Source organism: Anabrus simplex, chromosome 5 (assembly GCF_040414725.1).
Source record: "Anabrus simplex isolate iqAnaSimp1 chromosome 5, ASM4041472v1, whole genome shotgun sequence".
Classification (NCBI taxonomy): domain Eukaryota; kingdom Metazoa; phylum Arthropoda; class Insecta; order Orthoptera; family Tettigoniidae; genus Anabrus; species Anabrus simplex.
This window is the reverse complement of record NC_090269.1, coordinates 302,693,276-302,720,484: the sequence shown is the minus strand read 5'-3', so window position 1 is coordinate 302,720,484 and position 27,209 is coordinate 302,693,276. Positions and strand designations below refer to the sequence as shown.

General features: G+C 40.2%; 1 protein-coding gene and 1 non-coding gene across 2 annotated transcripts in view; one reads left to right on the top strand and one right to left on the bottom strand.

Annotated features, from left to right (window-relative positions):
* LOC136874856 (protein takeout) overlaps nt 1–27,209 on the bottom strand; it is a 177,689-nt gene that overhangs the window by 100,782 nt on the left and 49,698 nt on the right. Inside the window, exon 3 of the mRNA XM_067148538.2 lies at nt 13,152–13,247. Coding sequence (XP_067004639.2) covers nt 13,152–13,247 — 96 coding nt within the window. The remainder of the gene's footprint in view (nt 1–13,151; nt 13,248–27,209) is intronic.
* LOC136875155 (U6 spliceosomal RNA) lies at nt 2,640–2,744 on the top strand. Its single transcript, XR_010860398.2, has one exon. It is a non-coding gene; the product is annotated as a U6 spliceosomal RNA (small nuclear RNA).

Sequence of the window (27,209 nt, the reverse complement as noted above, 5' to 3'; positions counted from 1 at the left end):
CGTCGCGTGGGTTTCTGCCTCCTACAAGAGCTGAAAGATGTGGAAGGAGGTTATTTATTCGGCGATAAGACCGCTGCCCGTGCGTATCGCGTGTCTCCTTGTATTTTCGCCAGAAACCTTTGTTTAGGACAAAGACTGTGAGTAATAAGTGTAGTGGCGATAACTTAGATTCAGTGGATCGGAGATCCCTAAACTTTCCAGTAGTAATTCAAGTGTACGATAATACTTAGACGCTCTGCAGTGATATCGCGAGTGCATAATTAATTGACGGTAAAGAATGCCGTATTTATAGACTTCATTATGAAGCGGTAAGGGTGAAGTTTGCGAAGGGCAAAGGAAATACCAATGATAAACTAAAGCAATCGGTGTCATTCTTGCTAGACTTAGGAGACTAGATCAGCGGTGCATGAAATAGTAAGAATTGCCCCTAATGACTCAGTGTTGGTTTCAAATTTGAGGTCGCAGATAGCCAGTATTGATCTCCATTTCAAAAGTGAACAAAATATACCGGGAGATGGTGTGCTGTGAATAAAGTAGATATTTCATTCTAGTAAAGACCTGGGACGTGTGCGAGAGACGTGTGTTACGATCTTCCGGCCACAAACCCAAGAAGACCACCAATGAGCCATCCATACGGAAGAAGACGTCATGAACGAGCTACACATGGAGACTGGACCTAGAGGATCGACCCAGGACCATACTACCACCATGATGGCTTAAGCAACCGCAGTCAACCCGGAAGGAGAGGAAGAGGTCTCCAAGATGATAGATAAGTGAACCATACTTAAGTATATGTTAAGATCGGGGGTTCTTGCGCAGAAATACAGTAGTTAAATTTCTAAATATTGGTAGATGACGTGATTATAGCCTATCAGGCCATTCATTAAGACGATTTTATAACATTAATGTGTAACGCATATATATATATTTTTATGCAACAACGATAGAAATTAGGTTACATGATAGGAAGAAGAGTGCCTAGTATTACGGGAGCTTGTTTTGGGTACATTAGATTAATATATTCCTTAGGATATGTATAACATTTTCTTGTAAATGAGAGTTACTCAGAGTAGTTTATCGTTTCTCTCTGTTGGGTAGGATAGAAGGATCTGCGCAACGTAAGTGTCGTCAAAAGAAAGTTCTGATAATTTAAGACGGAGTATGGGTAGGAATAAAATGTTAGTTAAAGTTATGTCGGGATCTGCATGTTATTATTGCATGGTTTCCTGTGATTTGGGTGAGGCGGCATGTGAACTGTAGCAACGTCGTAACAGTAAGATTATCTGAAATTCCGACAGAGTTTTTCACTATGCACTTGACTTGAACCTGGGACTCAAGGAAGAGATATTGCGCTGTATTAAAGATGCGCCCTAGCGTTCATAATGAATTGGTACGTCAGAGTACCCTGATTTAATGAGATAGGCCCTAGATGCAGCCAGGCGTTTGAGCCTTTTTGTATTTGTGAAAGTACATGATCCCTTGTGTTAGGAATGGCCGAGTGAGCCGATATGCCCGCTTGTAAGAGCGGAAGAATGAGAGTCCTGGTCCCGTCAAGTCAAGTTCGCATCAGCTGGGAGAAACTAGGTCGAGGAGGCATGTTTGTTTACTGTTTTTTTTTTCTTTGCTGCTAGTTAGGAAGAGATCCTCACACCACTCCGCAGGTCAAAGACACGACCCACACCCTTTAAAGGGGAGTTTTCATCTCGTATGTCTGCATGCGAATTGTTATTTTTGGTCTGTTTCTCTTGTGTTTTTTTATTCAAGATCATTAATTTGATGTCTATTGTTGGCATCCGTGTGTACGGTATATTTATTTGTGTGGTAAGGCATTCCCCTTCAGGTAGAGAAGCATTTGACAGTGATGTTTCTGTGATTTGTCTCTTTCTTTCTCTTTCCGGTTACATATTAATATTGTCATGAATTATATATAGGACATCGTGACTATAAGGAATTAATAGTGTTAGGCTATCTTGTAAATACAATGATTACTTAATAGACATGAGTTCGCATCCGTATGCATACCTCTATGCATGGTAGGGACAGATACGGTTGCAGTGGTAGATCTATTTTAGTTGTAGTTGTAACAGACGAACTTGTGTGTACTCCCCAACATGTGAGGTGATCCCTTGCAATGGCTTTATTTCTGCGAGACAGTTCTGATCTTGGCATCATGTTTTTTTTTTACTTTTATAGGTCCGATGGTATTCCTTAAAGAGGAATACAAGTTTGGTTCACAGATTTACTCATCAGCACCGAGTCATCACTGAATGTAATTTTATAAATTATGAATATGCGCCTTTATATTGTACATAGGAAAGAGTGATGACAAAATTCTTGTTTATTTGATTAGTTAAACATGCTTTGTCCAGTAAAATATGAATCATAACTGAGTTCCTCATTTCGTAATTTGTAGAAATAGAGTAATTTTCCTAACCCCCATACTCTCGTCGCAAGGACCCAGTAATCGACCGCCTGCCGACTGCAGCTAGGCTGGTGCATTTATTTAGTAACAGGTAAGCAGGTAAGTTCGATTATGCATCGTTATTTATGCCCTGTAGGGTATACAGTATCCATATTGATATTTGTATTATTTAACGCCGATTGGTAACGGTAACATTTGACAAATAAAACTAGGAAGTTACCGCTTCGACGGTACATATACTAAAATTGGAACGATACAGAGAAGACTAGCATGGCCCCTGCTCAAGGATGACACGCAAAATCGTGAAGCGTTCCACATTTTTTGTCCGCCTCTGTGGTGTAGTGGTTGGTGTGATTAGCTGCCACCACCGGAGGCCCGGGTTCGATTCCCGGCTCTGCCACGAAATTTGAAAAGTGGTACGAGGGCTGGAACGGGGTTCACTCAGCCTCGGGTGGTCAACTGAGTAGAGATGGGTTCGATTCCCACCTCAGCCATCCTTGGAAGTGGAAGGCAAATGCCGGGATGGTACCTAACTTAAGGTCACGGCCGCTTCCTTCCCTCTTCCTTGTCTATCCCTTCCAATCTTCCCATCCCCCCGCAAGGCCCCTGCTCAGCATAGCAGGTGAGGCCACCTGGGCGAGGTACTGGTCATCCTCCCCGGTTGTATCCCCGACCCAATGTCTCACGCTCCAGGACACTGCCCTTGAGGCGGTAGAGGTGGGATCCCTCGCTGAGTCCTAGGGAAAAACCAATCCTGGAGGGTAAGCAGATTAAGAAAGAAAGAAAGAAAGAAAACTAGGAAAATTGTATAACTGGCCACTGACTAAGAAACTAATAAACTAAGCTAACAACAACAAAAATAATATTCGTAAAACAAACACGTATAGCAATGAAACTAACACAGTACCATTCCAAATGACATCATAAAAGCGACTGAGAGCAAGGCAAGCCACGTGGCGATGGCGTCTCTAAAATGTGGTATCGCTGGAATCGTTGCCATGTTAACAGACCATTTTCGATCAGCGTTTAGTTAAGTTTTAGCACTAAACGTCACGTTGAATGAAGCTGCCTAGCGATTGTACTGTAGGATCATGTGAGATGAATGACGATTTAAAAAAATAGATCACCAAAGGGATTAACAAAATAAGGAAAACAATTAGAGGAAGATAACAAACATACAGAAGCAAAAAGAAGCCTCAGTGCACCTCGAACAAACATCCTCAGTCCCTGGTCAGATGAACTATACACAGTACATTGTTAAAATGTCTGTCCTGACTGGTAATCGAACTCGGGTCCCTCTGAATCGAAGGCTAGCATGCTGATATAGATAATGAACAAGGCATCATATTGCAAGGTATCCAAAATGCATTAATCAGATTCGCCAGGCCATTCTAATTCAGTATTTAAGGGCTGGGGAACCATAACGCTGTACTGTGTCCCCTAGAACCAACGACCAACCCCCTACGACTCTGTCGCTGCGAATGCGGTATTGTATCTTATAGAACGCACGCGCTGGATTGGTGACCTTGACGTTTTAGCCGACATTACAAACCATTTGAGTGATTTGAATGTTTCTTTACAAGGCGAAAATGTGTTGATTGGTGGTCTGTTTAAAGAATTTCCATCTTTAAAACCATGTGACTTGTCCGGTTGTAACACTGATAGTTACTGTGAGGTCCTTAACAATTCGACAATGATTTAGAAATATCGAAGAAATGCCATCCAAATTAAGCATTTTTATGACGTCCTTTTCTTGGTAGGCCATGGCCCTATGGGGCTGTTGTGCACTGGAGTTTGGTTTGGGTTGGTTTCGTTTTGGGTAAAGTTTTAAAAACATGGCTAATAAATAATGACCAAATAATTGGAGTCATTGCATCTCGAGTGCATGGAAGAAATTTCATACTCTACTTAAAAGAAAGCACCGGCCGGGAGGGGGTGTACTTAAACGCCTTAACTGTACTTCCCATCCCATGAATGGAATTTAACACAGAAGTTGAGAGAGATATTAACTTAAAGGATTTCGTGTCGGTTGGTAATGATCTAGTGACATCAGAAACCTGCGATGTCGATGAAATGTCCCGTTTAGGCCACAACGCCTTGAGAAGCGTATTGGCAGGGTTTTGCTGAAGGTATCGTATGTACTATTTTTCACGTAAAATACGTCTATAGTTTCAGAACCGTATTGGGCACGAGAGTGTTTAAAAAACTCGAAAGTTTTAAAATGGAAATAATTTCTAGACGACGCGTGCGACGTGTCGTTTGATTCGCTCCAGTGGGTTCCGTACGTAAACGGCAAATGTAAATCAAACAGTGAATATTTGAGAAAATTGTCGTGCGAACAATTGCGATAAAATTCTATCGTAAATTATCGCGACATATGGACAATAAATGAGTTCAAAATAATCGGAATTGCTTTCGACAGAATAGAGCGGCCTGTCCAGAATTCCTACAAGTCCACTATCACCAATATCGAGCGTCAAAAGGCTTATTGGGGGAATCTCAAAATGGCCGAGCGTCATGAGGTATGTTCCGTGCTGCGCACATCTACTGTCCCAGTGGTGGAAAATGATTTGGGATTCATATTGTTGAAGATGTGCAAATTTGTTTAGAATTTCTTTCTTTCTTTCTTTCTTTCTTTCTTTCTTTCTTTCTTTCTTTCTTTCTTTCTTTCACCCACCAGGGTTGAGTTTTCCCTTAGACTCAGCGAGGGATTCCACCTCTACCGCCCCCAAAGCAGTGTCCTGGAGCGTGAGACTTTGGGGAGAAGGACCAGTACCTCGCCCAGGCAGTTTAACCTGCTATGCTGAACAGGGGCTTTGTTGGGGGGGGGGGGAGATTGGAAGGGATAGACAAGGAAGCCGCCCTGGCCTTAAGTTAAGGGCCCATAGACGTGCAATATTATTGCGCAATATCTGGGTTTGTGCAATATAATTGATAATGTGTATTTAATATTGAAGGGTTGTGCAATATATTGTACGAAATCAAAAAAGTTTGAAATATATTGCGCAAATTGCAAAATGCTGTACCGTGTGTTGGCAATATTGTGTAATATCCCGTCCTCCTGCCAGTTGGTATCAACAAGTGGGCGACAACGTACCGTGATGGCAGACGAACAGATGGTGAAAAAAGTTTATTTTGAAGTTTATGGAAATGTACCATGGCCTTCCGGCTCTATGGGACGTTAAGAGCAAAGATTACAGTAATCGCGTTAAAAAAGGTGAACCGAACGAGGTGCGTATTGAGAAATATCGCGAAAAATACCCGAACGCCGACATGCAAGAAGTTATTTAAAAAAATCAATTCTCTGCGTACAAACTTCCGAAAGGAAGTGAAGCGGCTTCGTGATAGAGAAAAGGTTGTTCACCAAACAAAAAACTGGCATGGACTGACTATATATTGCCACGCATATTGTACGTGTATGACCGCTTTGCACAATATATTGCACAATCATCAATATTATCTCGACACGATTCTATTTATTGCACAAACCCGATTGTTGTGCAATAATATTGTACGTCTGTGGGCCCCTTAGGCACCATCCTGACATTTGTCTAGAGGAGAAGTGGGCAAACCACGGAAAACCACATCGAGATTGGCTGAGGTGGGAATCCCCCCATCCTCATCTACTCAGTTGATCTCCCGAGGCTGAGTGGACCCCGTTCCAGCTCTCGTACCACTTTTCAAATTTCGTGGCAAAGTCGGAAATCGAACCCAGGGCCTCCGGGGGTGGCAGATAGTCACACTAACCACTACACCACAGAGGCGGACTTGTTTAGAATTAAGAAATAAAAATAAACTACCGGTATACCGTTCAAACCTATACTGACTAGGTCACTAGGTACTCTGTTTCGACAATACCTATTACGCGGTACGGTTCTGACGTTAAATCCGCGGTCGTGAACCCGAAAGAGTCCCTTTCTATTTTTATATCTTATGTGGTTAAGTGTAAGAAAGGACCAAGTGCCCTAACTTCGTCAAGAGAAATAAATTCAACTAACTAACTGACTGACTGACTCATTACTCAACTATTGAGTCGAATAGTAAACCCCGTAGAATTTGTTCTCATGTTTACCAGTTTCGTTGTTAGCGTGTAATATCTAGGTGTTACTGAGCAGAGCTTAGTCTAATTCACCATCTCCCCAACAAAAAGTTTCTTTCCGCTAAAAGACAATGAAAATGTTATAACTGTACGAAAATTCCTAAACTTTATGTAATACCTAAACAAGATATTAGTAAGTTTTCTGAAAAATGATTTTTGTCTATTTGTTTTACGTCGCACCGACACTGACAGTTCTTATGGTTACAATTGGATAGGACTGGGACGGAAGCGATCGTGGCCTTCAGTAAGGCACCTTACATCCCCAGAATTTGCCTGGTGTGAAAATGCGAAACTGCGGAAAAACATCTTCAGGGTCTTTGATGATGGGGTTTCGAAGCCCACTATCTCCCGAATGTAAGCTCACAGTTATGCAACTCAAGCTGTGTAGCTAACTCGCTCGGTGAATTAACTGAACCAATCCACAACAAAATATACTGGTTAGGTCTATATCCAAAGTTACACGAACGCCAAGAGTAAGACACTCACGACCACCACACTCCCTACCCAGCACAATAAAGAGCTGATCGACAACAAAGTACTTCAATTAGCGTACGCGTATATGCAATGTTACACGAAGAGTAACGGTAAGGTACCATAGCAAAATGCCTTCTACTGAACATACCAAGGAATTGATGTACTCTGGAAGCCTCCAAACCGAGCGCGAACACTGCTGAAACGTAAGTTAGTGACGACCGGTATGTTTATTAATATTATATAGGAAGAACAATTGAAATTTCGAAATTGAAATTTTGTTTGTAGTTTCAGGAACCAGTCAATCGATTTCATTAGGTAATTATTTCACCACTATCAGTTAATTTCTTCTAGATTGTGTTAGGGTGCACAGTATATAATAATTACGTAAGTAGTTTAAAAAAGTACAAGTAAGAAATATCGTGCGTCCAGAACCCTTACAAATGAACCGTTCGTGTAGTTAACGCTGACAACGAAACTGGTAAGCATGAGAACTACGTAGGTGTTTTGAAAAGTTCTCGGAATGTACTAAAATTAAGTATCTTACCTCGGTGGAACTGCTTTTATTTTTCAACATAGTCTCCCTGTAGGCTAATGCATTTGGTACAGCGATGTTCCAATGCCTTGATCCCATCTCGAAAATGAGATTCCTCCAGGCCTACAAAATACCTCTCCAATTCGGCTGTCAGTTCTTCCCTTGTAGAAAATCTCCGTCCACCGAGGAAAATTTTCAGCTTGGGGAATAGATGAAAGTCTGATGGTGCCAAATCAGGTGAATAAGGTGGATGTGGCAACAATTCGTACCTCAGTTCATGAAGTTTTGCCATGGTAACAACACTAGTGTGCGGCGGAGCGTTGTCCTGATGAAAGATGACCTTTTTCCTTGCCAAACCACGCCTTGTTTCGCGTAAATTTTCCTGTAGTTGGTCTAGGAGGTTTGCGTAGTATTGCCCCGTAATTGTTTGGCCAGTAGAAAGATAATCTATCAGCAGAATGCCTTTTGCATCTCAGAAAACTGAGGCCATGACCTTTCCGGCCGAACGCACTGCCTTTGCTTTCTTTGGTGGTGGTGAATCAGCATGTTTCCACTGCTTTGACTGTTGTTTTGTCTCTGGGGTATAGTAGTGGTCCCAAGTTTCATCTGTAGTCACAAACCGGTGCAAAAAATCTTGTTGGTTGCGCTGAAAACGGGCCAGACTTTTTTCGGACATTTCCAATCTGGTGCGTTTATTGTCCAATGTCAAGAGCCGCGGAACCCATCTTGCGGATAATTTTTCATACCCAATTCTTCGGTTAAAATATAATATACCCGTTCAGAAGACATCCCTACAGCTTCAGCAATCTCCCGCACTTTCAGTCGACGATCCTCCATGACCATTTTATGCACTTTTGCGATAAATTCTGGGGTCGTAACACTTTTTGGCCGTCCACTACGCGGATCATCATCCAAGCTCTCACGACCAAATTTAAACTCGCTGGTCCACTTGGCAACAGTTGAAAATGAAGGAGCAGAGTCCCCCAGTGTGTTCTGAAAGTTGGCATGAATTTCCTTTACTTTCATACCTTTCTTTACAAAGTATTTAATCACTGCTCGAATCTCAGTTTTTCCATTGTCACAAATCACTACGCGGGAACAACAACAAAGAGTCGTCACTACCACACTCCTGCAGCTAGAGCACTGATGCGCCACGTGTTCACACAGAAAGGATGTGTGATTATTGCGCGGGAACCTCGTTGCTCTAGCACTGACATCTAGCGGTGATTCCGAGAACTTTTCTAACCGTCCGTAATTCTCCCGTGCATATGCATTTTCCTCGTAATGTTTTTCCAAAGAAATGTACTTGAGTATGTTAAAGGAGGATTTCCAGCCTGCGGTCCGCGTTGTTGTACGTTTAGCCTGGAGTCTGAAACATAGTAGTTGAAATTCATAGTCCATATTGTAAATCGTTGTAAATCGTTGTAAATCCTTCAAAATAATCGCCATTAAGTTGAGAATGTCCATACAACTCCTGGAAACTGTCAGCGAAAATATCTTTAAGAATCGATCACAGAACGGCGGTCACAGCGTACTAGATAGCTGCCACGATGGTGATCGACGGTGTTTTGACCTTGAACTTTGCACGTAACTCCTTTTTGGTGGCGGGGAATTGCTGCTTGGATTCCGGATCGAATTTGTAGCACCAGCTCTCATCCCCCCCTCCCCCCAACGATAGTTCACAGAAAGGATGGATCCTGGTCTCACAAGGTAATGAAATCTCCAGAAGTATCTATCCGTTTTGCTTTCTGCTCGTCTGTCATCTTGCGCGGCACAAACCGATTACAGATCTTCCACTTATCAAAATCATCGCGTACGATGGTACGCGCCGTGTCCTTGCTAATGCCTTATTTCTCCACCATCAGTCGTAGAGTCGGCTGCCGGTCTTGTGCCAGCATTTGTCGCACTGGCTCAATCCTGTGGCTTTGCACGCGTAGCAATCGGTTTTGTATCCTGTTGATTCTACGCAGCGAGTTACAGTCGAAAGAGCGAATACCTTCACGTTAACATGGAACTTACCGAGCTAGTGGCTGCGTGGCTTGCTCACATAGCTGTCATATTACATTCTGGAGATAGTGGATTCAAACCCCACTGCCGGCAGCCCTGAAATTTTTTTTTTTTTTTTTTTTTTTGCTAGGGGCTTTACGTCGCACCGACACAGATAGGTCTTATGGCGACGATGGGATAGGAAAGGCCTAGGAGTTGGAAGGAAGCGGCCGTGGCCTTAATAAAGGTACAGCCCCAGCATTTGCCTGGTGTGAAAATGGGAAACCACGGAAAACCATCTTCAGGGCTGCCGATAGTGGGATTCGAACCTACTATCTCCCGGATGCAAGCTCACAACCGCGCGCCTCTACGCGCACGGCCAACTCGCCCGGTGCCCTGAAAATGGTTTTCCGTGGTTTTCCATCTTCACACGAAGCAAATGCTGGAGTTGTACCTTAATAAATGCCACTGTCGCTTCTTGTCTCTCCTAGCCCTTTCCTAACCATCGTCGCCATAAGACCTATCTGTGTCCGTGCGACCTAATGCAAATTGTAAAAAGAAAGAGAACGCTAATACTGGCGCCTCGAAGTGGCATGCCACTAAAACTGAAATCTCACATCAGATGTAGTGCTAGAGTTATCCTACGCATAGGTGTAAGAAAATTCACTTCAAAGATATCAGTGAAGTAACAATTAGACAAAATCTCGCAATCGGTGCGCATGTGAAAGATGTTAAACAGTTAAAGTCGAATGACTTTTAATTCTACATAGCGAACAAAGGGTACGAATGTACCAAACGCAACTGGTATTATTAGCAAGAAACCTACACTTGAATTGTACGTACTATCTGTGGACCACGGGGGAGGTCGTTGAGCGCATTGTTCACTTCTCTCTGACCGAGAGGCGGTATGCTCGATGTTTTAAATGTTATTGCTCAGTTCCTACCAAACAGACTGAGATAACACCAAATGCAGGGAAATTCTAGATGTTCCCTCTTAACACTAGAAAGCTTCATGAATGAATTAGTTGGTTTTGCGTTTATTCGATTTAAACATAACGATAGCCAGATAGACAGACAAAACTTTCAAAAATGATGGATATCGTCTTAGCATCGTGTTTATAGTTGGGGACAAAACATGACTACCTCGCCTCACACCACTACCCTTCAGTAGCAGCCCGTTGTCTATTAGGGGCTAATAGGATTTACTACGTCTGCCATAATCAGAGTTGCCAAATGTCTACCTCATTACCACCAAACGAGTCAGAGCAGGAATACAATTTCTTTATGGAATCTATTTGTCATTTCGATGTAAACAGAATTATTATTATTATTATTATTATTATTATTATTATTATTATTATTATTATTTTAACTCGGGAATTTAGACATGAAAAAATAATGCTAATATTGTATTATGGCGATCTAAAGTAGGATAGGAGGTAACGAAGAGACCCCTGACTACTAAAACGCAAACTTAAACGACCCATAAAACTGGACTAGCTCAGTGATAGTGCGACGGGCTACTAACCCGAAGTCGGGAGGTGCCGTGGGTTCTAATCCTACTGGCTGTTCTTGAAATGATTTCTGTAGTTTTCCATTTCACGTAAATGCCGGAACATTATAAGGCTGAAATATCCACAATAATAATAATAATAATAATAATAATAATAATAATAATAATAATAATAATAATAATAATAATAATAATAATAATAATAATATAATTTTGTGCTGTTGTTGTTGATGCTATTACCAATTGTATCCCACCAATAGACTGTACAGTGTTTTATGTAAACCATTTTGAAAAGTGAAAATAATAATGTATTCATACTGAATGAAAAGACAACTGAAATATTATTAACTATTCATCATCATCATCATCATCTGTTTACCCTCCAGGTTCGGTTTTTCCCTCGGACTTAGCGAGGGTTCCCACCTCTACCGCCTCAAGGGCAGTGTCCTGGAGCTTCAGACTCTTGGTCGGGGATACAACTGGGGAGTATGACCAGTACCTCGCCCAGGCGGCCTCACCTGCTATGCTGAACAGGGGCCTTGTGGAGGGATGGGAAGATTGGAAGGGATAGACAAGGAAGAGGGAAGGAAGCGGCCGTGGCCTTAAGTTAGGTACCATCCCGACATTCGCCTGGAGGAGAAGTGGGAAACCACGGAAACCACTTCCAGGATGGCTGAGGTGGGAATCGAACCCATCTCTACTCAGTTGACCTCCCGAGGCTGAGTGGACCCCGTTCCAGCCCTCATACCACTTTTCAAATTTCGTGGCAGAGCCGGGAATCGAACCCGGGCCTCCGGGGGTGGCAGCTAATCACGCTAACCACTACACCACAGAGGCGGACATTAACTATTCATAATTAGTATAATTATTGGCTCCTCCGTGACCCAGACGGTAGCCTCTGACAGTTAAGGGAAATCAACATACTTTAAGGCGTTAACTCCCACTTTAGGGTGTTTTGCAAACCATAAAAAGTTTCAAATAGGTTGGATTATTGTTATTTATTTACTTTATTCTACTTTATTTTCCATACATATTTGTAAAAGGGAAAAAATACATTTACTTTGACGTGTGGGTCCCCAGAAAAACTAGTTATTATTATTATTATTATTATTATTATTATTATTATTATTATTATTATTATTATTATTATTAACAAATACATCGCAATTGGGAACAGGTGGCAATGGTCACCTAAATTAGTGTGATAATAAAGTAATACTCAAAAATACTCAAAAACTGTTCGACGAAGCAGGTCCCGAGTGAAATCGTCTATTTTATCAAATTTAAATTTCTGCTTCCGAACTTTCTTTTTAGTGGGCGTTACATAGGTACTGACATTACTTGATTTTAAGTATTTTTTCACCGTAGTAACACAGATTCCTGTCACTTCTCGATGATAAATTATTTAAATTTTCGCCAGTTATGACATCGCCATTTCCTAAAACACCTCATAAGAAATGTTTAATGCTCCTCACCAAATCAGGGTTTGTTTTAATTTAACACCTCTGCCAATCACATTTTTGTCACTTTTAGTTGGAGTTCTTGCTGAGAAAGCAGCAGCAGCAGCAGCAGAAGAAGAAGAAGAAGAAGAAGAAGAAGAAGGTCCAGGCAGCTGATTTAATTCCGCTTCGTTACACTGTGATTCTTGATTTACCCATGGCCGGAACAATACCGACATATTACTGTTCTTGCGCTAAACTGATAATTTACAAATATTACAAATATCATATCTTACTATTAATAATGCTCACTAGGTCACTGCACTGCAGTCGGCTTGAAGAAAGAGTCAAGACTGAAGAAAGTGATTTGGCAACCTCTCCATACAAAGCTAGGATCGCATGGAGCTCATTAGCTCAGCAGGGTGCAGGGTGGGATTTACAGCTGGTTTCCAGGTCGCTTCCAAGAACTGAGGTCGTCATGTTTTGTCCCCAACTATACTATCAACCCTCTCAAGATAATGACAGAATAACGAACGTATGAACAAAAACTTCATTCTTATTATATTGGTAAGAAGAATACTACTGTAAGAAGTTAAATCATGTTAATTCACAGGCATAACTTTTACATGCCTTAAGAAGGCTCTAAAATGTTTTGCTTATTAATATAAAATATCCTACTTTCTTACCTTCAATAAGTTTCGGTTTTGCTTTCGTCATTGAGTTCTTGATGCATTCTCCGAGGTTAGGGTCACTCCGACTGCACAGAGTGAAATAGTCCCCAACTGTCAAAAATCAAAATAAATAAATAAATAAATAAATAAATAAATAAATAAATAAATAAATAAATAAATAAATAAATAAATAAATAAATAAATAAATAAATAAATAAATACATAAATAAATAAATAAATAAATAAATAAATAAATAAATAAATAAATAAATAAATAAATAAAATTAAAAATAGCTTGATCATCATCATTCTCACAGATGGCTGGATATGCAGTTTCTGTTGAAATATTCTCGTAGAATAGACCTGTCCCAGGCGTGCATATTTCGACCAGTAACCAGTGTGCATGATACACGAAGCGGTGTGGACAGGACGGCTGCGATCGCCGCAAAATCTTGCGGAGAAGGTTTTTGTCTTCTGCTGTGTAATGGCGGAAAGGGCCGTGTTTTTAAACAGCTGTTTTTTAGCCGTGTACTTTTAAAACTCACCGTGATAATGACATGTAAAAACATAATTCCTTGCTTTATGCAAATAAAATTGATCTAAATTATGTGCGGTAATCAAATTTTATAAATATCATGTTCAGAACACTTGATTGTACAGTACAACATGTTCTCATATTCTGTGTCAGGGGAGGAGATTAGGATAAATTGGATATAACTAATGTTACTTTCTTTGTACCAGGGCGAGTTGGCCGCGCGGTTAGGGGCGCGCGGCTGTGAACGTGCATCCGGGAAATAGTGGGTTCGAATCCCACTGTCGGCAGCTCTGAAGATGGTTTTACATGGTTTCCCATTTTCACACCAGGCAAATGCTGGGGATGTAGCTGGGGATGTACCTTAAAGGAGAACACAACACAAAAATCAAGTAGCCTCAGAATCAAAGAGTGTATCGGACAGTGTTCAACTATATATTTGCTTTTGCTGTGCGCCGCTCCGCAGGCCGGTGAACTAAGGAAACACGAGTAGCTGTGACGTCACTGCGCTGTAAGCGCTGAGCGAGCCATCCAGTTGATTATTGCAGTACGCGCTCAGCCGCTCTTCCGTTTACTTGAAGTATTGTTTATTATAATAGTGCGGTGACTATCGAAATGCCTTCCTGTAGTGTGTACGGCTGTAACAACACAACGAGTAGAAACCGAAAGTGTAGAGAGAAAGAAATACATTTCCAGAGGTTTCCAAATCGAAGTAAGTCGCCTCGAAGGTTTATAAGTTGGGTACAACTTTGCAAGAGGAAACACATTTCTCCCGGTAAGGGAGCTACTGTGTGCTCAGTGCATTTCAAAAATACAGACTATGATGAAACGCAACTTTTGAAAATGAAGGTGATGCCTACGGAAAGGCTGCAAGGTCCGAAATTGAAGCCAGGGTCTGTTCCTTCAATAAGATGTCTGGCGTCGACAGATGGAGATACTTCTCAGGCAGGAATGCTAATTCATACGGAAGCCGCTTCACAAAATACACTGTGGGAGTACTCGTCAGGAACTAAAAAGAGTAGGACGGAAAGGTATGAGGCTAAAAGACGAAGGGAGTTTGTTGACACAGTGTTAAACGGAAGTGATGACGATAATGATGTACACGACGTTCAGAATGATATGAGAGAAAATATTTCAGAATGATATGAGAGAAAATATTTCACCAGACAGACACGAATGTAGTGTAGAAATATAGTGTGAGTTAGGAAGTGAAATAGCTAGAAAATGCTTCGACGTTGCAACTTCCGGCACAGCCTTGAACAGTGACATAATGGGAGAACAGTTGAATGACAGTTTCTATGAACCAGATGAAAGTGACAGTGAAAGTTATATTAGTGATACTGATAACGAACACACTCAGGACGATGTACATATTACAGGTCATATTTCTTTGTAGCGGGGACAAGTTTGCTCACAGTCTTTGAAATTTGTTACATGTGTAAAAGTAAAGTGGAAAACATTTCACATTACATTAAAATCACTTTGCGATTGTGGTAATAAAGTCCGTTGGTATTCTCAACCTATGGAAGGAAAGAAACCGGAAGCAAATGTCCTAATATCATCAGCATTATTGTTGTCAGGCATTCTGTTTGAACCATTTCGGTCATTCTGCAAGTCCATTAACTTACATATGATGTCACGAACTGTATGTGATAGAATTATTCATGGAGTAACTGGTCCGATAGTGGAGGGTGCTTGGGATCAAGAAAGGACTAATGTTATTGATTGTTTGAAAAGCAGTGCCAAACCCATTTAGTTAGCCGGAGATGGCCAGTATGATTCTCCCGGCTTTTCAGCCAAATATTTAGTGTATTCACTAATGGATATAAATACAGGCCGCATAGCTCATTTGGAACTTGTTCAGAGAGTGATGGTGAAAGGTGATCTTGAAAGGGCTGCGCGTGAAAGATTGTACAGGAAGAAAATTGTAATATAAAACTCTTCCTTTCCGATAGACACAAAGGAGTAAGGTATTTACTGAGAACGCAGTATCCTGATATTGAACATGAATTTGATGTTTGGCACATATCGAAAAGTCTAATGAAAAAGATGAAAGCTCTCGGTAAAAACCATCCAGAAGTTCAAGCGTGGAAGGCCAGTATAAATAATCATTTATGGTGGGCAGCACAAACATGGAATGGAAACAGTTCTGTGTTAATTGATAAATTTACGTCAATTTTTCACCACGTAAAAAATGAGCATAAGTGGTTAGAAAACGGTGAATGGAAATCCTGTGAGCACGATACATTAACGGAGGAGGAAGAGAGAAAGAAAATGTGGATTAAAGGAAATTCAAGTTCATATGAAGCCTTGAAGAAAATAGTTTTAGACAAATCCTTTTTAAAAGATGTGGAACATATAAAACACTACGTTCACACCGGAAGCCTAGAAAGTTATCACAACCTTCGTTTGAAATACGCTCCTAAAAGAGTTCATTTCTCGTACAGAGGCTTAAAGCTCAGGTCAGTGATTGCTGCATTGGACTATAATTGGAACATCAATAAATTGAAAGCTGGTATCAAAACTCAGTACTCAAAATCAACAGGAGCCTGCGTGATAAAACAGAAATATGAAGCGTCAAGCGATGGATGGAAGAAGGCAATAATGAACAAAATAAATCTCTTGCAAACTAACTATAGTAGAGCCTCACCTGAAGATCAAGCAATGGATCTGTCACTGCCTAAAAACATCGCTCCAATACCTCGGCCTTCCAATGACGACCTGATCAAGAAGCACTTCTCACGATTTCACTCGCAGCAATAAATGAGGTACCGTACTTCATGTCAAAATAATAAATTACCTATATTTATCATACAAACAAGCTTAGGAAACTCTTACATAATTCTACTGTTTTAATTTCATTTTTTCATTTACAGCTTGAAGCGCACATAGGTGCCATCGGGTTCCGAAAATGTGTTCCTTATGGTGTTGACAACACATGATGGTATGACAACTCTCTTCTTTTTACCAATCGCAGCCCATGAATTTACCCACGAAGTGAACTGTTTGTAACAAATAAAACGCCAAGTTCTATTTGATGGATTTAAAGCTGTCAATAAACGTTTCCTTGCCATGTTCTTTGTTTTTAAGCCCATGTTATGCCTTGTCATTGTCAATACTTCACGGTCTAAAATAAGCCTTGTAAACGAGGGATTTCTTGTTATACACATAAATTTCTCAGATTTCACTGCTTTTACATTGTCTAATTCACAACAGCATACACTTTCTTCATCCGTATCCATGACGGCACACTCATTACATTTACACCAAATTCGCGTGCCGGCACGGCCTGTAGTGTTTAGCATATCCATGTCAAGATCGCTATCTGAATGGACATCAGTAAACGTCGTTCGTTCTGACTCATACTGATACGGACTAATGATATTTACATCCATTATAAAAATAAGCCCACTAACACTGGCAACAGAAGAACACGGCAGTAGCAGATGGAGTGCGGGAAAAGAGCAAGTTTACTCCCATCGTCAAGGCTGTCACATAGACTCTACAGCGCAGTAACGTCACGACCAGTTACTCCTTACGCACATAACTTGAGAATGGTTGGACATAGAGGGATCGGATTAACGGCATTGTTATTACATTCCCATAATACATCTTTAGCGATGAATAACGAAATATGTGTTTTTGTGTTGTGTTCTCCTTTAATTAACGCCACGGCCGCTTCCTTCCAAGTACTAGGCCTTTCCTATCCCATCGTCGCCATAAGACCTGTCTGTGTCGGTGCGACGTAAAGCCACTAGCAAAAAAGAAATTATTGAAATCGGCATACTGTACAGAAAAACATCAATACAGTGAACCCATAATTCTACGATGAAAAAAATTAATTCCAAATATTTATTTCAGCTATAAACAACGTTTTTGAGAATAGCCATGTTTTTATTTAAAGAGCCTCTCTGTCTCGTGGGAACGAACTCTCCGTGACAAGCGAGCCGCGAGCTCGTGAAATACCGGGATAATTCGGTGGACCTCGAGTAATGAATAATTTGTCAATTCCGAGAAATCCTTCATAACGAGAGATTCTGGCGACTTGGCAAATCCAGGAATAAAGGATCTAAATTATTTATAAACTGTATGTGAAGATAGAATCCCCAGGGTAAATATAAATGCAGTTAAGCCTGGAGGAAAGTGCGTCCTGCTCGCGGATTCTGCGACACGTGGCGAAGTCAATTTCCTGAAGAAAAAAGCCGCGAAACTCCGTGGCAGAAATAATTCATTACATCCGTTGCAATTATGAGAAAAATATGAAATTAACACCATAATGAATTATAAGTCTGTCCGAAGTTATGGAATAAGTTTCAAGAAAATTGGTCCAGTGGATGGGAAATTAGCAGATTGCGCAATCGAACCTCGTGGAGAGGGTGGCGTCCCTCCCAGAGGGTATAAAAGAAACCCCCTCCGCCTATTTTACACACTCCGTCTGATTGTCTGGATGGTGAAACCCGCGCCACTCGTCTGCAAGAAAGTGCGGGGTTTTGTTCTCAAAGTACTTTGTTATAAATTCGTGCCAATGGTTCCAGTAGAATATTAAGTGGAAGGTTATAGAAATTTTCCTGAACTTCCGCCGATGAAAACTTTGAAGGTTTAGAGATTTGGTTAAAATACGTAGCTGAGTTTCTCTTTCTATTACAATTGTGCGCGTTTGATATCTGTAAAAGGGAAGTCTGGAGGTTACCAGTGAGGTCTGATTTTCTTATCTGTTTAGAACACCTGGCCAGCAGTAGCTTGAACGGAAGCAGGGTCCTGGGAATACTGTGGCAGTCGCCATTTGAGAAGCGTGCTCGTCGCATGTTAAACGCGAAGAGAGTGCTGTATTTGCGGTGTTAATCGACACCGAGTGTAAAAATCTATAGCTTAAGTTTATATATATATATATATAAGATGATGTCAAATGTAGCCATGGAAGGCTAAGCACGAGGCCAGCTGGCTAAATGCAGCCAGAAATCCAGGATGACGACTATGATTACAGGTCTGTAAATATATTTTTATCAATGTTGTAGTTAGAATTTGTTTGACCCCATAAATTTTCAGTGCGTGCGTCGAATTTATATTTAGTAATAATCAGGCGAATGTATTACATTTCTGGTCGTCGTGTGAAACTCTTCAGGGCTGTAAAATTCACGTCGAGAAAGTATAAAATGCGAAGTTTAAATAATGTGTTAATATTCTTTGAGATATTGTTCAAATTGAGTAAAATTAGGAAGGTGATAATGATCATGTAGTTGTGGTGAATGTCTTAATTACGAATATCGTATGAGTTCAGAATTTGTTGTCGAAATAATAATAATAATAATAATAATAATAATAATATTTACCGCGGGATAAACATTTTCTATGTTAAAAGTGTATTTAACAGTTATATTCAATAAGGTTTGCGTGTGTCTCGAAATCCAGTGAAGTCTGATAAAGTTATATTTATTCATGGGAAGTTAAATTTTGTGACATCGTGTATGTCGGTGATATAGGAAATCACGGTGTGTTGTTGTATTCCTGAGGTCCGAAAGTTGTAGTAAAAATGAAAAAATGATTTTTTAAAAAAAGTTGTTTGTCACGAGAGGATTGAGGTTTGAAAAGTCTTGAAACAGAAGAAATGGATTGTGCCGAAATGATATGTTGAGATAAGAGTTGTATACATGTTGTAGGCAGAGGAAGCCTGTATTTCATGTGTAATACCGCCGTGAGAGGCGATGAGGATGAATTTTTGTGACAGGCTATATTTGCTGATGGCGAAGAATTTTTGAGACAGGCTGTATATTAAAGGTGATATTTCTGAGACAGGCTGTAGTATATTCCGCTTACAATCCGGAACAACTGACCGAATTGAAGGTTGGTTCGAAATGAGTGCTCTCTGATGCACATTGTGATTTCAAGTTAAGATCCCCAGTGAAAAACAATTTCTGTTGAAGATTGTAGCTCTTAGTAGTTAAGTCCAAGTGACGAGTTTACGTAAAGTCAGCATAATGAATATTATATTATACGACTTCAAGGGTAGAAGAGCATTCTGAATACACGATTGGTGTTATTTGACTGTAATGACAAATTTTCACTCAGAAAATTTCATAAATTACGAGACGATAATTTATCATTAAATCGGAAACATTGTGGGATGAGATATTGGACGTTATTAAAGCGATAGTTTGGCTGTGTAGATTCACTGAATTTCGCTTCACTGAATAGTTAATGGATATGGATATTTGGAATAGTGAGATGGTCAGCGATTTGAGGGCCTCACCCCAGAATTATAGTGTGGATTTTTGCGGTGGTGATGATTACTGTTTTGGCGATACTCACGTAATGTTAGACGTGTGTTGAAAGTCATTATCAGTTTTTAAAACTTCATTGCGCATGTCGAGATCGTGTTTGAGTTGTGGATTGCTTGCCACGCGTTATTTATTTTCAATTTCACGTTTTATTAACAAGATAGGGACTTAGTTGCATTTCCCGATGTGCGTTCAAACTGTGGCAAGATTTGTTTCATTGTGTGCTATTAGTTTCGACAAGGTTTACAGCTAAAATATCTAAGAGTGTGTTTGAAGTTACGATTTCGCCTGACATTCTAGAGGAAGCGCAGAAAACCCAGTTTCCGCTCGACAATAGATTTAGGACGTCACATGTTATCCTAGGCGTATACTGATGATGAGACGTCCCAGTTTACGCTCAACGATAGGTTTAGGAAAGTGTGTGTATGTACACAGAGGTTAGTATTAGGGTATGTATACACTAGGTAGGCCCGACGATAGGTCGGGGATGTCAGCTGTATATACTCAAGTCTTAGATTAGGTGTTTTTGCGAAGGGACTTCAGCGATGGTAGTGTCTGCAGTAGTGTATGCAATGCGAAGAGTGTTAGCTAAGTAATTTTGAGGCCATGTTTTGCGCACAGCCGTTACCAGTTGGAAGGTGTTTACGTAAGATTATGGAACCACTATATGGCATGACGTGAGGGTTGTCCAATATTGGGTACTGAGCTAACGGTGATTGAATATTTATTGCAGTGTGCCACGCGCGTTTGAGTTCATTTTATTTTATTTACGGACTTATTTGTTTTGTCGTTCTGACGTCCGATTGCTTTGCTAGCGTGCGTGTTGACACTCAACTTATTTATGTGAGACTTGAGTTACGAATGCGGGTTCGATTCGTCAGCCGGTAATATATTTTGTTTTCAACTTTTGTCGTTCTTTCATTTATATAATAGTTGAATGTGGTCGATTAATAACTTTGTAGGTAGTTTGTTGGGACAAACAATAAGTAGATGGATCTGTATTGGTAGTCGTTGTTGTAAAGGAAAGAATTCCTACATTTTATTTTATTTTATTTTACCATATGGACTTGTAATTTCATTAAGCGTAACGTAACCGTTTATAACCTGAAAGTTGGTTTTGTAATAATATTTTTCAAGTGATTTACCACTTTTAAAATTTAACTTCAGTGTTTGGCATTTCTTCTAAATGCGTGATGAATAAGTGTTTCCTGCATTTCGCAGTTTTGTTCCTTCAGAACGACGTAACGTAAGATCCTCTCGGATCGTATTGTTGTTGGTTCCTTCTTAACAGCTGTTTGGGTGAAGCACGTTTCAGCATCGGGATTATTTTATAACTTAAGGGTTTCACGAGATGACAATACATGGTGGAATTTTATTTTCAATTGTGAATGCTGCTGTTAACTTGTAGTGAACACCATGCTTTCCAGTAATATTTCGTAACCTATCCAAAGCAACTGATAGTCAATTTGGTTCGATTAAGGGTCCATTCGGCGGGTGTTTCCATATCCGACAGGGTATTTGACTGGTGGATAACCTTAATTAAGAGTAAATCTGGAATTCTACTTGTTAAGGTCAGATTTTCCACGGATCGTGTGGATTAATTCTCAGTTATCGCTTGGATCAATAGGTGCCCGATTTTCAGGTTACCTTTCATTTATCTAGTTTTCGCTGTCCACTAATCTGTGATATTTCTACTTTTCTAAGCAGAAAATTCTTCGATACTGTAACTAATAAAGCTAACGCCATGCAATGTGACTGCGTTTGAAACATTAAATAATTAAATTTTTTCATGATCAAGGATTTTATATGAATGATTCTTTGTGCAGTTAATTGATTCAATAAAAGTTAGTAAGCACATATTTGCTCCTCATTTCAAGTAGTTAGGCTCTCTTCTGAACCCCATCGTTTGGTTAAGATCGTGGCCGAAATATTCCCGCTACGACCCCAAGATTTAAGAGTTCGATATTGCTCTACTGCGGCAGCTGTGGCCGACCAACGATGGAATGGTAAGTTCAAGGGTTCAATAGGCTATATGTGCAGTACCGGTGTTTAATAACATTGATTCAAATAAGAACACTGTACAGAAACACGTCCGTGTAAGCTAGATGTATGGTACTTAATACAATGCAAAATAAATTAATTAATTAATTAAGCAAATAAATAAATGCATGGCATGTCCCTGGTGCAGGTCTTTCGATATGACACCTGAAGGCGACTTACGCGTCTGTGAGAACTGAGCCCTACTATAATGATTTAATGAACTATAATGCTCAAGAATTAACCAATGAAGGTTAAAGTCCCCAACCCGGCGGGAAATTGAACCCGGCAACCCTTGGACCAAAGGCCAGCACGCTAACCATTTAGCCATGGAGCCGGACAGCACACTGCCCTGAAACACGTCAATTTAAGCTGGATGTACAGTGTTCAATAACATTCATTCGAATTATCACACTGTGCAGAAAAAGGCCCCCTGTGGGCGGGAGTAGTAGAATAACACACACAGTGTCTCCTGCCTGTCGTAAGAGGCCACTAAAAGGGGCGCCAGTGAATCTTGACTTTGCAGTGTGGGTTTGTGAACATGGGGCCCTTAGCTGAGTCCTGACATTACTTACCTGCGTCAGGCTCCTCAATTTCATCTGTCCTATTCGCCCTCCCTTGGTCACCTCTTGTTCTTTTCAGACCCCGACGGTATTACGTATGGAGGACTAGGGAGTTTTTCATTTTCACGCCCTTCGCGGCCTTTGCCTTACTTTGGCCGATCTCCTCATTTTTCGAAGTGTCGGTCCCCCTCCAATCTTTCCCTCTGATTAGTAATAATAAAGGATAGTTGCCCGGTTGTACTTCCTCGTAAATAATCACAACTACCAACTGTGCAGAGAAATGCCCATGAAGTCTATATGTGCAGTATTGATGAACATTAATTTAAATCATTAGGTACATTGTACTGAAAAACGTCAATGTAGGTCATATGTACAGTATTGAATAACACTCATTGAAATGAACACAATATTGCAATCACCCGACTGTACACGAAATTGTCAATGTAGTCCATCACAAGTGAGTGGAAGCAATCCCAGGAGTCGGCTAATGGGCCCGTGATCGCCAACCCACTCACCCAAGTTAAGAGCCACTGGCGCCCCTTTTAGTGGCATCTTACGACAGGCAGGAGACACTAGGGGGGTGTTATTATACCACCCGCATCCGCAGGGGGTATTTTTCTGCACAGTGTGATAATTTCAATGGAAGTTATTAAACAGTGTACATTAGCTTAAAATTGACGTGTTTCTGTGCAGTGTTCTCTAAATGGTTAGCGTGCTGGCCTCTGGTGCAAGGAGTCCACGGTTCAATTTCCGGCCAGCTTGGGGATTTTAGACATAACCTTAATTGGTTAATTCCAATGGTTCGGGGCCTGGTTGTGTGTGCTGTCTTGAGCATTAGAATTCATGATAGGTAGGGCTCCATTCTCACAGACGCACAGGTCGCCGCCTATCAGGCGTCAAATTGAAAGACCTGCACCAGGCCTCTCCAGAGGCCACACATCATTTTTCCTTTCTTTCTTTCAATGAATGGTATTAAATACTGTGCATCTAGCTTACATGGACGTGTTTCTGTACAGTGTTCTAATTTTAATGAATATTATTAAATACCGGTAATGCACGTTTTTCTGTACAGTATGCCGATTTCAGTTAATGTTATTACATACTCTATTGGTACAAAGAAAGTAACATTAGTTATATCCCATTTATCTAATCTCCTCCCTTTACACAAAATATGTGCACTAATTAAAAAGATCGTATAAACAATATATTTTGTACAATCATGTGTTCCGAACATGATTTTTATACAATTTGATTACCGTACATAATTTAGACCAATTTTGTTGTATAAAGCATCCAAATATGTGATTACACGTCTTTCCCAAGAAGAGTTTTAAAAGTACACGGCTAGAAAACAGCTGTTCTAAAACACTGTCCTTTCCGCCATTACACAGCAGAAGACAAAGACGTTTTCCGCAAGATGTCACGGCGATCGCAAGGTCTGTCTAGGGAGGTCTGGTCACGCTACCGCAGTCCTTTGCGGTGGCGGCCATATTGGGTCTCAAATATCGTTATGTGGGCGTGCCTGATGTAATGACGTGAGTTATTACTTGTATTTTGAAGTAAAACAGGATACTGCGCCGCTCCAAATTGTCAAAATAAGACAACTGACGGAATTAGAGTGTTTCCCTTCCCGAGAGATAAGCAAAGGAGAGCTCAGTGGGTACAAAACTGTAGGAGTGACAAATGGCAACCTACAGATAATTACTTCTTGTACGAGGTTAGTGAAGTTATACATTCGTATTATTCCTGAATAATAGTATGTTTATATGAACGATGTGTTATATTTATAGGTCGTATTATGTATTTTCTTCTAGCATCATTTTGAAGAATCGCAATTTGAACTAAAGAGGGCAGATGGACGAAAACTACTCAAGTGGAATCCATCCCAACAATTTTCAACGTCCCTAATCCACCTAAGTCTTTGACATATAATAGGAAACCTCCCAAAGAGAGAGAATTGTCTTTCAAAACAAGCAAGAAAAGTAACAGGAAATGTGTAATAGTAGTATTGATGTTTATGAAAATTTCCTTTTCATGTGTCCGGCTCCATGGTTAAATGGTTAGTGTGCATGCCTTTGCTCACAGGGGTCCTAGGTTCGATTCCCGGCAGGTTTAGGAATTTTAACCATAATTGATCAATTTTGCTGGCACGGGGGCTGGGTGTATGTGTCGTTTTCATCTTCATTTTATCCTCATCACGACGCGCAGGTTGCCTACGGGAATCAGATCAAAAGACCTGCACCTGGCGAGCCGAACTTGTCCTCAGACGCTCCTGGCACTAAAAGCCAAACGCCATTTCATTCCATTCCTTTTCAGGTAAACTACAGACAGTATCATTCTAACCCTACGTGCAACGTAGAAATGTTTCACAGATATTTGGAATGCTTGTTCCTGTTCACTTACGAATTATAATCACAACAAACAATGGGCCTATCACTTCAAACCAACAATTTTTGTCTAGCTGGCCATCATTACAACAATTTTATTAATAACAGCAGTCTTATACTGTACTGTAGTTATTATTTACAGCTAAATGTTATTCATCTTAAATGCTCTATAGAGTACATTATATGGCTGGACAAATACTTAAAGATCACAACACTCGCTTCCCTCGCACTAACCAACTACTGTAATTTAATGTACCGTAGCCTAACATAATATCCTAATGTAATCCTAAAATAGCCTAACCTAGGTTAAACCCAACTTAATAGTGACTAAATTTCTATTTCTTATGGAATCGTGTCTACCAATGGCTTTAATTTTCTTAACAATTATGATTATTATTATTATTATTATTATTATTATTATTATGTGCATGAATATTAGGACTCAGCTAAGAGCCCCGTGGTCGCCAACCCACGCTCCCTAGTTGGGAGTGCCTGACGCCCCTTTCAGTCGCCTCTTATGACAGGCAGGGGAGACCGTGGGTGTTGTTCTATTGCCCCCACCCACGAGGGAAATTTATTTTGGGTTATGACTACGAGGCCCTCAGCTGAGTCTTGCAATTGCTTTCACTATTCTAGCCCATCCGACCTCCCCTGGTCAACACTTGTTCTTTTCCGACCGCGACGGCATTAGCGCATTCGAGGCCTAGGAAGTTTTTCATTTCCACGCACTTTGTGGCCTTCATCTTTCTTTTGCCGATACCTTCATTTCTCGAAGTGTTGGTCCCCTTCCATTTGTTTTCTTCTGATTAGTATTTGTAGAGGATGGTTGTCCAGTTGTACTTCCTCTTAAAACAATAATCACCATCACCTCTTTGTACTATATAGCTGCATAGGTTATCAATAAACTAGTTAGGAGTAGCTAAGAACATCACTCTTGTTACACATGTGCAGAATATTTTTGCCTTAGAACCCAAAGAAATACATCATGAATGGATAACAACAGTTACCATAATTTAATGCACTCAACTCAGGAGGCATTCAGTGTTTGTCAGCATACTGGGGTAACCTTTTAGAAACTAGTATCGGAAATTACTTTCTTAATAAAGAAAACGCTGAAGGTAATTTATTACAACCGTCGTTTAGTACTTTAAATACAGTACTTCAAGTTCAGTATTTCATGTACCAGTAACCATAATATGACACAGGTACTGTACAGATTTCTATGTTTCTGTCAATAAGATTACGTATTTGACAGATGATATTAATAAGAAACACAGTAAGACCAAGTTGTAAGGAAGTAAAAGAGAAGAACATGAGCTTTTCTATTGATTCTTGTTTCTCAAAAAAGAAAAAAGAAAGAATTTCAGGCTCTTAATTACCTTCCTATTCAAATAGCTGTGAATCTATTCATGTTATTTAAGTATTATACAGTTATATATACATGACCAGTAGATGCCCAATTAAATTCTTTATGAAAAACAGTTGGTATTTTGTTTTTATTTCAATATACGTTACCGAAATCCTCTAAATTCGAATTCACTTGTCTTTGGTACGCTCGCTTACAGACCCAATATGGCGGCTCCATAAGTAGCATTCGTGACTTGACCTCCCTAAACAGACCTTCGTGCATGATACGGACTCTGTACGGCTCGTCAGTAGAATATCTTCCCTGATAATACTGCATATGGGCAAAACAAGGTGATAAACTATGGATTCCAATTATTCCTGCAGTCTCTTATTAATTTGAAGACCGTATTTGAGCAAATATTGAAGGAAAAGGACTCTCTTCAGTCACATTTTCTGTAAATGGCACAAGTGCCCCCTCATAATTACAATTAGAATTAAATATTCAGTGTGATACCTTGTTTGAAGAGAAGTTAAGAATATCTAATGATATTGCTCATTTTTATTATTACTACCAATGTGATTGATTTCCTCAACGACATGAAAAAGCTGCAGTCATAATATGTTTGGTTCAGCATATGCATGTGAACAGATTCATTTTGCCGTAAAAGATCTTCAAATATGAACATAGATCCGAAAAGGCAGTCATCTAAAGGCAGTACTTCATATGAACGCTTCTAAAAAAACTATTCTAGAAATCAATCAATCAATCAATCAATCAATCAATCAATCAATCAATCAATCAATCAATCAATCAATCAATCAATCAATCAATCAATCAATCACTATGATCTGCATTTAGGGCAGTCGCGCAGGTGGCAGCTTCCCTATCTGTTGTTTTCGTAGCCTTTTCTTAAATGATTGCAAAGAAACTG